The sequence below is a fragment of the Vespa velutina genome, chromosome 5 (genome assembly GCF_912470025.1).
Source record: "Vespa velutina chromosome 5, iVesVel2.1, whole genome shotgun sequence".
NCBI classification, from domain to species: domain Eukaryota; kingdom Metazoa; phylum Arthropoda; class Insecta; order Hymenoptera; family Vespidae; genus Vespa; species Vespa velutina.
In genome coordinates this window covers 7,975,567-7,988,066 of record NC_062192.1, presented here as the reverse complement: position 1 = coordinate 7,988,066, position 12,500 = coordinate 7,975,567, and the positions used below count along the sequence as shown (strand labels likewise).

The following is a 12,500-nucleotide window of genomic DNA, read 5'->3' as shown; positions in this document are numbered from 1 at the left end:
AGGAAAGTCTGGATGGGAAGTGAGGAACTAGAGAAAAAAGGACGAGGAAGGGGGGAGAGAGGGTAGGTGGTATTCGGTGGTAATGGTGGTATTCGGTGGTAAAACGTTTGTGGTGATACCCGGTGGTTGTGCTGAAGGTGGTGGTTGGTTCTGTTGGTGGTGGGGTAAAAAAGAGAATGGTGGCGAAGGGGGAGAGAATTTTTCATATGCTTACTTGCACAGAAATAATGAGCTTGTCCATAAATAAAGAATAGTAGACCCGCTCGCGGCGAATGGGTAATGAAGTCTCTCGTGGATAATTGTTATCGTTGGAAAAACGTTGCGAGCCAGCCTTGCATCTTTTTCCCTTTTTTTCTTTCTTTTTTCTATTTTTCTTTTTCTTTTATTTCTATCCCGCCCCCCCCCCCCCCCTATCCCCGCCTCTTTATCTATATCTTTTTATTTTTCTTTCTTTCTTTCTTTTTTTTAATTTATTTTTTATTCGCTTTTCTTTTTTTTTCTTTCTTTTTTTTTTTTATTTCTTTTTTCTTCTTTTTCTTCTTTCTCCTTTTCTTTTTTCCACGATGAACCGATGTGAATGAAAACTGATGTCGTAGAAAACAATGATGTACTTCGTGTCACTCATTGTTTTGTGAAAGAATTGTGAAAATTCTTTTTATTTTTTCACCAAGCAATGCGACAAAAAGCGAACTTGGATTTTTTTTCCGTCAGACGTACGATATCTGTCGTAACGATAACCATAAAGTATAAAGTATGCGTAATCATAACGATTGTCTCTACGATTGTATGTATGTATGTATGTATGTATGTAAAATGAAAATTTTCGAACGGCAATAAAGAATAGAAGTTTGTGTGTCACGATCGTTCAATAGAACATTGCGTGTTCGTACGAGAGAAAATATATTTAATATATAATTGCCATTGGTTATGATTATATTGTAAACTCGAATATGTGCTTCGAAAATGCATGAAATATATGTATTCGCGTCTCGCTCCAATTGTGAAAGTTCTTTCTTTTTACTTTTTTTTTTTTTTTTTTTTTTTTTTTTTTCTATTTAACACGATGCAAGGTTCGTGATCGTCATTTTCGAGAAAAGTATAATACTTACGTACGCGTACATATATTTTTTTTTTGCTTTTTTTTTCTCTTTTTTCTTTCGATCTAGTGATTTCTTTCATCAAAGATCTACAGTAACCGTGTCAGTGATTTTTTTTTTCTTTTTTTTTTTTTTTTTTTTTTTTTTTTTTTTAAGAAGGATCAATGCATTTATAAGCGTTTATTTTCTCGCTCTTTGATCGCAATCCTACTTTCTCCGAGTGTCCAATTTCGTCGGGAATACGACGAAACGATCACTATCCAGATAGAAGGTACCTCCGCGTAAATGTACATTTTTTTAATCAAACAAATTACTCGCGTGTAAAAAGGAACGCGTGTTTAACAGAGAGAAGAGAGACTTGAAATGAACAATTACAAAGGAAAGGTTCGTTACATCCTACATATGACTGCAAAGGATTTGTGATATGAGATTGAACACACACTGTAGAGTTTAATAACGTAAGACTATTAATTAACATTTAGAATTGCCAGTAATTATTACGGTACATTAAGGCAATGTAATGATCTTCTGTCTGTACTTTAGAAAAATTAGAAGGGAGAGGGAGATAAAAGAAAAGAAAAAGAATTTATATACTTGATCGTATTATATATATATATATATATATATATATATATATATATATATATATGTAGTAATATAAAAATTTAGAATGCCTTTTAGAAATAACATACGGTCAAATTATTTTTCAAGTAGAATATAAAAACGGTTGAAGTCGGTGATTTTGCATGGTTGAAAAAATTTAATGTTTAAAAAATTATAAACCTTCACCGATTATCACAGTAATAATAATAATAATAATAATAATAATAATAATAATAATAATAATAATAATAATAATAATAATAATAATAATAATAAATATAGTAATAATAATAAATCTTACAGTAACAATCGGTGCTATGTAAAAATCAGAATTTTACAATATACATTCAAATATAATTTAAATACCGTATCAAAATCTCACTATCCAATTTTCCTGTATTTTAGTATTGACATTTTTTAACAGTATCAAATTCAATGGAATAAAATGTATCCGCGAAAGCTCAATGAAAACGTTAATTTTTTTAAAGGAACGAGGAGTTGTCCTTGAATAGACTTGCATATCGACAATTTATAAGGGCACCTCATCGCATAGGAAGCTTTTTAATTAAACGTGACGAGGGTGGGTGCTTCGTTGAACAGAGAGAGAGAGAGAGAAAGAGAGAGAGAGACAGACAGACAGACAGAAAGAGAAGCTACTCTCTGTTTCTCTCTCTCTCTCTCTCTCTCTCTCTCTCTCTTCCTTTCTCTCTCTTTCTCTCGACTCTGAGAGTTCAAAGTCGAGCCTGGGGAAGTCAATATCAAATACCTCGGAGCTAGACGGAGTGGCTGAGCGCACAGTAAGCACAGGCGGTAGCAGTAGAGACAACCCTCGCGATAGGATCTAACAACGTGGATCTCTCGACTCGTACTCTATCTCCCTGTCTCTCTCTCTCTCTCTCTCTCTCTGTCTCTCTTTCTCTCTTTCTCTTTCTCTTTCTCTCTTTCTCGTCGGATTTTCGAGTCTTACTATCTTTCTCTATCTCTCTATCTCTGTATCTTTCTCTATTAGATACATACATACGTACGTACGTACATACATATGTATCCGAGTGCTTTTGCCAAAAGTAAAGAGGAAGAGATGGGAGAGGGAGAGGGTGGATTCGTTCGACCAGCCTGACGATTCTTCATTGACCTTATGCAGACGTAGATACATACATATATAAATATATATATATATATATATATATATATATATATACTTACACACACACACACAGATACAGATATGTACACCAAAGAGTAATCGAAGTAGGACCCTTCTCATGTGTCGTTATTTCGACACGATCATCACAACTCCATAAAACGATAGTGATAGGAAAGAGTGATGTGTTTGTTGTTTGTGTGTAATTATTTATTTACACGCTCAACGTAAACATTATCAAAGATTGTAAATTAGAATTGACCGATTATATTTACAATATATAAGTTTCTATATCTGTTTGGAGCGATTAATAAAATAAATGTTGTTCTCAATCTGACTCAACTCTTCTCAAACTCTTCGAAACACGTTTTTTCGCAAAATTAATTGACTGAAAATTTGAAAAAAAAAAAAAAGAAAAAGAAAATAATACCATTGTGAAGAGAATTAAAAGACTTTTCGAATGATATATCACTTGATCACTTTGTTGTCATTAAAGCTTTTCGAAGAAGGTTGTCAGCCTCTTATGAGTGAGTCCGCCGAAAATTAGTGAATTCGTGATAAGGATTTGTTTCCTTTATGAAAAAAAGAAAATTGATTTGTTTCAGTATCTATCGAAGAAAAGTTATTAAACTTCGTAATAATCATGGTGGACACTTTTCGTTCAGACATTTTACTATACGTGTGTGTATAATATTCGAAACGATTTTAAGCACAAAACGAATCACTTAATGTTTAAAGATACCGCATACATATAGATTTTCGCTTCCATTTCCTAGTTACCCTAAGCTACACCGAGTTCAATCTTGTAATTTGAAATCTTATCGCGTAGTTTACGTTTTTCGTAGAAGGACGAGAGGAAAGAGAGAGGAAGAGAGAGAGAGAGAGAGAGAGAGAGAGAGAGAGAGTCGATATTCCCGGGGACACGAGAGACGTGGTGTACATTATGTATTTATTTGTGTCTGTGTTTGTATATATGTGTTTATATATATATAGGTAGGTACATATGTTGCATATTCGATGTACGCGTGTGCATACGGAACTAAAGTTCAAGGATAGACACATGCATACATATATGTGTATATATATTTATATATGTTATATATTATTGTGTTTTATACATATATATATATTTGGTCAGGATGGCTTCTCGTCCTGTTGTTTATTTTATTAACTCTTAGTCGTGAGAAGAAGAGATGCGTGAAGGGTGTTAAGGGGGTAAGAGTAAGAACTCGATTGCGACACGATGCAGCATCCGCCGTGCGACATAGTACAAGAATCCCGTTCCGCGTTTTGTTGCCACTGTATGGGGCATTCTACCTACCATTAAACGCTTAACCGATGAACACTTTCTCGGCGCGGTTACAGGTTTGAGACAAAGCATGTATGTATATATATATATATATATATATATATATATATATATATATATATCTTTACTTATTTACTTACTTATGTGTATACGTTCTCATTAACGCATCTATCTTGTAAATGATACGTTACCGAACAACACATCCCTTCGTTTTTTACTCTTATGTATATATATATATATATATATATATATATATATATATATATATATATATAGTTTTTTTTCTTTCTTTCCTCTTTTGAATCACACCATGTTATTTATATATTCTTCTTTTTTCTCTTACTTTTGTTTGTCTTTTTTATTTTTTTTATTTTTTTTTAACTTGCAGTTCGATAACATAGGATACAGGAGTATATAACGAAGGAAGCTTAATTAATCAATTAAAGGATGGAGCTTGTTTCGTTCAATCGGGGATGATCAATAAAAGTGGTGAGGTAATTATTCTTCGGTAAAAAAAAAAAATAATCTTTTTCGAATTTTTATAACTGCACTTGGTTGTTGTCAAATTTTTTTTCTTTTTTTTATATTACCTCGCGTTGACGATCATAATCGTATAAAATCGAAAGATAAATGTCTTTATTTTTTTATTATTATTATTATTTCTCCCTCTCTCTTTCTTTCTCTCTCTCTCTCTTTCTTTCTCTCTCTCTCTCTCTCTCTCTCTCTCTCTCTCTCTCTCTTTCTCTCTCTCCTTATCTCGTGACACCTTGAATGAACGAGGTAGAGTCACGCGTACGGAAATATACCAACACAAAGATGAGAAAGAAAAAGATAGATAGATAGAAAGAAAGAAAAGAAAAGAAAAGAAAAGAAAAAAAGAAAAGTAAAGGCAAAATAAATCGCAATGATCTCCGAGCAGGCGGTCTCATGGCCGTATCCTTGTAATTGGCTCCTTGAGGGAGCACAGCATCCCCTGCCGATGATTGTCGCCAAGCGCTCGATATACATCACCCCAAAGACACGGATGCGCGAGTCTCTATCTCTCTCTTTCTCCCTCTCTCTTTCTCTTTCTTTCTTTCTCTCTTTCTCGCTAGATCTTTCTCGCGAGAAGGTTGTGTTCGCACCAAGTGTAAAGGAGATCCCGGCCTCTTGAAAACGTACAAGTCGAAGGGAAGATAGCGCTGACAAGCGGCCACCGGGAGCCCTCGCGTGTGCAACTTCGTCCTTTTTCTTTTTTTTTCTCTTTCTCTCTCTTTCTCTTTCTTTCTTTCTCTTTTATTCTCTTTCACTCGTTCTTTGGACTTTAAAAGACCAAATCCAGATGAGTCTTAAAAGATTTCACGCTCTAATCGATTATTTTACGAGTTTTCGGATAATCGAGATTTTCGATTTTTTATCAAAATTCAGATATATATATATATATATATATATATATGTATATATTTATATTATAGATTTTATATATTTTATAGATTTAATATATTTATATATATTAAAAATCATCTAGATGTCGTAGAAAATATTTTCGATATACGCGTTATATCGAACGGATGGAAAGCACGGGGATTGACGAATGATGTTAAGAAATAAAAATGAGATAACGACAAATAACAAAAAAAAAAAAAAAAAAAAAAAAAGAAAAAAGAAAAAAAAAGAAATATAACTCTTTTCATTTTCTTCGAACTTCGATCAATTTTTATTTTAATTAATTTTGAAATCTTTATGGTTATTTATTCGAAAAGTAGCAAAGTTAAAATTTTGTTTCCTTTCCTTCTTTTTCTCGTCCTTTCCCCCTTGGGTTTGAACGTTAAGTACTAACTCGTATAACGATTCTACGATGTTCATCATCACGCGTTAACCACCGTTGGCAAAATGTTTTTCTTCCTACTGCTGAATGGACAAACGATTTTCCATCTACCTTAAGTTAAGTCGGCATTCCGTCTATGACGTACATACGTACCTTTACAAAGCCCTCGGTGTCGCCAAGACGACATCGCGGCTCGTCGTTACGAGTTTCTTACAAGAACAAAAACATAAAAAAAGAAAAGAAAGGAAGGAAGAAAAAAAAATGAAAAATCGTGGTGCGTTTCCAATTGAATCCGCGCGTCTAACGAGCGAGCAGATTCACGTCCGCGTGGCCACGTATGGCTGGGACAAATGGTCATGGATCTTGTACAGTAGAAGCAGATAGATATATAAGTACATACATACATGTATATATATATATATATATATATATGTATGTATGTACTTATGTTCTCGCTACAAGGAGAGAATTCCGTTACCGAGACGTGGAAAGCTAAGGAGAAAACGAGTAGGAACGTAGTCGTTTCCGATGATGTCTAAAGGCTAGGAATCGCGCGACTTTCCTCTGTGATGCGGAAGAACGCCGGAGTTCATGAGATCGAGTTTTATCAACATAATCCATCTAAAATCTCAGCCGTCATCGCAACGGTTACGATCGTAGTTACGTCTTTAACCGACGTAAAGAATGAAAAAAAAAAAAAGGAGAAAAAGAAGAAGAAGAAGAAGAAGAAGAAGAATATGTTTGCCTCGTGTTCAAACGTGTTAAAACGAAATTGATCTCTGATTTTATTTTTAGTTTTATTTTTATTTTATTTTTATCTATACAATTCTTTTCTTTATCTCTTCGACATCACGGATGTAAAGAATGAAAAAAAAAAAAGAAGAATACGTTTGCCTCGTATTCACACGTTGAAACGAAACTGATCTCTGATTTTATTTCATTTTATTTTATTTTATTTTTTTTTTTTTTCATTTTTATTTTATTTTTATCTTTTTAATTCCTTTCTTTATCTTCGACATTACCGACGTAAAGAATGAAAAGAAAATGAAAAAAAAAAAAAAAAACAGAAAAAGAAGAAGAAGAAGAAGAAGAAGAAGAATATATTTGCCTTGAGTTCACGCACTGATCTCTGATATCATTTTATTTTTATTTTTATTTTAGTTGTATTTTTTTAATTTCTTTATTTATCTTCGATATCACCGACGTAAAGGATGGAAAAAGAAATAAAAAAAAAAGAATACGTTTACCTCGGGTTCATGCGTTGAAACAAAATTGATCTCTTTGATTTTATTTTATTTTTTTTTTCTTTTTCTTTTATTTTTATCCTTTTAATTCTTTTCTTTATCTTCGATATCATTTCGAAAGGAACCAAAAGAAAATTTATTAATTTATCGACTTTATCGAGAGAAAAAGATTTCAGAAAGAGAGAGAGAGAGAGACAAGACCCTTAACGATCCCTCAACGATTCAGATTCACGAATCCAGGAAGCCACGTTTTAAAGCGTTAAGGGAAGAAGGAAGAAGGGTCGCATTCGTTCATGCTATGGTGGGGAAAAGGGGAAATGGTGGCGGAGAGGGACCGATGCATCGCGTTTACGCGGCATTGTTGCGCTTGGAGAAAGATAAAGAAAGAAAGAAAGAACAAGAGAGAGAAAGAGAGAGAAAGAGACCGGCTCGAACGAAACAGAATCTAATCTGATCCGCGTTCGGGTCCACCTAATGGGCAAGCCGTGTCGGTAAACGCACTACGTTGGACTCTTCCGAGGCTTTTGCTGTCCCAGCAAGCAAAAGACTAAAGTCGTGTTCGCCCTGCCCAATGACGATATCACAGTGACGCAATCACCGTACGTAATGCATCGTGCACGAAGAAGGTGAGAGAAGAGAGAGAGAAAGAGGGACAAAGAGAGAGAGAGAGAGAGAGAGAGAGAGAGAGAGAGAGAGAGAGAGAGAGAGAGAGAGAGAGAGAGAGAGAGAGTATCGAATGTGCCAATGCACGAAACTCTTCTCGGTCCAGGAAAACAAGGAGTAAGAAGAACGGTTGTAGGTGGTTAGAGAAGGTGGTTGGTTGGTTGGCTGCCAAGGAGAGAAGGGCTGTCTTTGAAGGTAAGGATAAGAGGTGCCTTATATCGTTCCTGTTAATAGGTGATACTCGAAGAAGGGTTTCCCTTTACGCTATCGCAACTGGTCGAACGAACGGCAACCTTCTAGGAGAGCTTGACCTTTCTGATAAGATCGATGAAAAGGGTTTTAACGAGCGCGCGTTCGTAACGCTTTACGGAAAGAGGATAGGAGAGGAAAGAGAGAGAAAGAGAGAGAGAGAGAGAGAGAGTACAAATGGAGGCGATGAAAAGATCGATGTTTCTTCTCTCTTTTACCGTGTTTCCGAACATTCGTCCTCGCGGAAGGATCTCCGTTTCAAAGGCGAGCTTTAAATAGCTATCTGCGTTTATATACTATGTAAGTATCTATCTACATATATACAGTTATATACGTAGGTATATATATATGTGTGTGTAAATATATATGTAAATATTTAGACGAGGATGCATTTTAGAAATAAATTAATTAACAATAAATTCGAGATTCCATTAGTCGTATTATTTTCTTTTGTTGTAGGAGAGAAGAGAATCGCTCTTAACAATGTTATATTCCTTCGAAGTTATTTCTGAATAGTTTATTTTATTGAAATGGTAATCATTGGACGGTGTCAATCGATGCTTCGTTCGAAACGTTTACATTCGGTAAAGTCGAATTGTTTTCGTGTTTCTTCGAAGTGAAATGAACTGAACTGAACTGAATTGAACTGAACTAAATTGAACTGAATTAAATTGAACTGAACCGAAGTGAAATGTAGCGAAGTGAAGCGAAATGAAGTTTTCGTAAAATTCGTTTAAATTATATCAGTGACCATTGAATTGACTGGGAAATTTACTCCAAGTATTTATATATTTAGGAAATATCCCGGGTACACGTATTGTCTTCTCTCATACACCGTTCTATCGAATATGTACGGGCTCGTTTTATAGTTCGGATTTCGTCGTAAAATGATCATATGATTTTTTATGAATTATAATCAGTGAGTTGTTCCGCATTGGAGTCTGGTAAATAAGTGTATCGACGAGGTAGATTCTCTCTCTTTCTCTTTCTCTTTCTCCCTCTCTCTCTCTCTCTCTCTCTCTCTCATTCAAACGCTCTAAGGATTCTTCTTACGGGCTTTTGCATACGCGAGAGCTCTTCGTCGTAGTGCCGACCGGAAATGCGAGTAATCGTATTGTTAAGAATATCATTACTATGCCCTAAGAGCATGCACGTTCTCCTTTTCTCTTTCTCTTTTTCTCTTTCTCTCTCTCTCTCCTCTCTCTCTTTTCTCTTCTTAGTTTCTTTGTACTACGGCAAAGGTAGAAACGAATTGATAGGGAGGTGCGCGGGTAAAGCGGAAGTGAATGGGTCGTGGCCAATACTTGGCTATACGGTTAACTCGATAAGAAAGCTTCGAGAAAGCATCAAGCGAGCGACGAAAGCGAATTCTCGAGATAAGATTAAAGTATTGAGCACGAATACTGTGAGAAGAAAGACGAGAATTTTTACGAGAAAATCACGACTTTTCATGATCTTTTAGAGGGATGCTTTTGATTATCACAATCGCGTCATTTCTATAACAATATAATGAAATTTTACGATTTGTAATGGAATGATTAGGTTTATAATTTTACGTTTGGTAATGGAATATTTAGATTTCGAATTTTACGATTTATAATAGAATAACAACGAGGTTAATTAAAAATTGAAATAAAAAAAAAAAAAATTAGAATAATTATATAAAAATCAAAATAAAATTTCGTATAAATCGATTTATCGATTCCGCGTAGGTAAGTCAATTGTGCTTGTAATTAACGCTTAATATCGTTTCTCAATAAAAAAAGAAAAAAAAAAAAAAGAAAGAAAGAAAAAAGAAAAAAGGAGTAAATCATCGTATACGAAAATATTTTAATTTCATAATTACGATGTTAATACAATATAATATAATATTATATATAATATAATGTTATATATATAACCAATATAATATAATGTTATATATATATATATATATCCCCAATAAAATTTTATAATTTCTAGTTTCCTGTTGGAGGATATGCCGTTATACGAACACCTGTTAACATATTAAATACGAATAGTGCATTACTTATACGTTATTTGCCCTATTATCTATAGTAATTATGTTAGCACCAATAATAATCGTTTTTTCCTTCGTATGTAAGATTGTACGTCGTTACTATAGTAACATTTTTAATATACTTCCGAGTTTCGTATAAAAGAATTGAACGTTGCTATCGATATTGGCATTGGATTTGAAATCGTACCTGAGTGTTGCCAATTGAAAAAGTTAATAATAAGTTACATACATACATAGCTAAACATAAGCATCGTTCTCGCATGAACGTATTAACGTACGACTCGTTCAACGTTCTAACGTGGATTGGAATAGGTACGAGATATGTATGGGATTTATATCATACGCCACATATATATATATATATATATATATATATATATGTATACGTACATACATATACACGTATATACTTATAAGAGTATTATATTCGAAGATAGGATGTTGGAGAAACGATCGACAGGGGAGTAACGTTTATACGATACTTATGCTCGTTTAACATAACCCTTTCTACCTCTCCCTCCCTCCCGTTTTCTCTTTCTCTCTCTCTCTCTCTCTCTCTCCCCTTCTTTCTCTTTTCATGTGGTCTCAAAGGAAAAATAAAAGAAAAAGAAAGAGAATAAGAGCAAGAAAGAGAGAAAGAGAGAGAGAGAGAGAAAGCTCTCCGTTAAAACGCTCTCTCGGAAAGCAATCGATATATTCGCGATAAAATTGCTCATCTGCGATCCAGCATCTCCACTCTTTCTCTCTCTCTCTCTCTCTCTCTCTCTCTCTCTCTCTCTCTCTCTTTCTTTCTGTTACTCTCTCACACTCTTTCGTACGCATTACAGACTCTTTTGAAAGGTACCGTTTGCGATCGCATCGGCTTAGTGAAAGGCGTGCGTAGCTCGCGTTAAATTATCGCATCGTTAGTCGAGTAAAGAGTCGAGTAAGAAGAAGAAGAAGAAAAAGAGGAGGAAGAAGAAGAGGAGGAAGAAGAAAAAGAAGAAGGGAAAAAAGTAAAACGAAAAGAAAAAAAGGAAAACGAAAAAAGAAGAAGAAAATAAGGATGCAAATATACATACATACATACATACATACATACATATATACATACCTATACCTATATAATATATCTTGACATTTTTCTCACTCTTCTTCTTTTTCATTTTATATATATATATAAAATGATTATATCTACTATATTAATAGATTTTTAATATATTTTATACATTTTTTATTCTTTTTTCTTTCTTCTTTTTTCTTTTTTTTTTTTTTTTTTTTAATTTATTTTTCTTATCCTACGCGGCTTGAGAATTCTTAGAAAAGCCAAGGGGGCCTGAATTATATCGAAGTGCATGCGGTCGCGCTCGCGCACACGCGGTTGCCCTTCCTTCGGTGAGAATTTATTCGACGACGTTATAATGTACAAGACTCGACTCGGCATTAATGTATCTCTCGTGAAATCGGTGTCCTCGGAATCGCGCGACACGCACTCGATGTTGTTGCGACTTTTTTTCGGGCTTGGCATACCGGTTACGGGACAAGGCGCGCTTTCGCATTGCCGATCGACATCGACCGTACGGATCTCTCTCTGACGAGTTCTTCTCTTTCCTCTTTTATCTATCTGTCTCTCTCTCTCTCTTTCTTTCTCTCTCTCTCTCTCTCTCTCTCTTTTTCTCTCTATTTCTCTTTTTCTCTTTTCGTACCTCGAAATATTCTTCTCGAGCTCTCGATGTCGTCGAGTCGTTCCGATAATTTACGCTCATTCCCTATCCATTAACGGCTACCGTGCGATGAGTGCGAATATGTTACAAGTTATTTATTTTTCGATTGGGTAGAATCAAATGTTTGCATATATGTGTACGCATGTATGTGTGTATCAGTTCTGAAAGAAATATGTCTGTTTCACGATATGCATGTAAAATTTATATACATATATACCTATATATGTGTAATTTTTACTGTCGTTTATAATTTATATATATATATATATATATATATATATATATATATATATATATATGTATATATACGTAAGACACCTCAGGGCAGGTATATACAATTATTATTAAAGTAATTATCTTATGTGTATGGGTACATATATATATATATATATATATATATATATATATATATCGATACGACAGATATCAAGGGTTTTATATCATAGAAAAAAAAATTTTATTTCCCACGAGTATATCTAATAACTTTCTTTCATAAGTGAACGTCTTCCTTACCTTCGAGTCTTCGTCTTGATCAACAACATCAACGTCGTTATTCTCGTCACCTCGTGAAATCACCTCGATCGTTCTGCAACATACATAGTAATAAAATGAAGCGTGATTAATATCGTTAGACGTTCATTAAATCAAATGATTCTGAAAACGG

The 12,500-nt window shown here is 34.2% G+C and overlaps 1 protein-coding gene across 1 annotated transcript in view; it reads right to left on the bottom strand.

Moving 5' to 3' along the window:
* Positions 1-12,500, bottom strand: part of LOC124949281 (centrosomal protein of 290 kDa-like) — a 143,797-nt gene that overhangs the window by 41,465 nt on the left and 89,832 nt on the right. Inside the window, exon 2 of the mRNA XM_047494089.1 lies at positions 12,350-12,422. Within this exon, the coding sequence (XP_047350045.1) occupies positions 12,350-12,422 (73 nt within the window). The remainder of the gene's footprint in view (positions 1-12,349; positions 12,423-12,500) is intronic.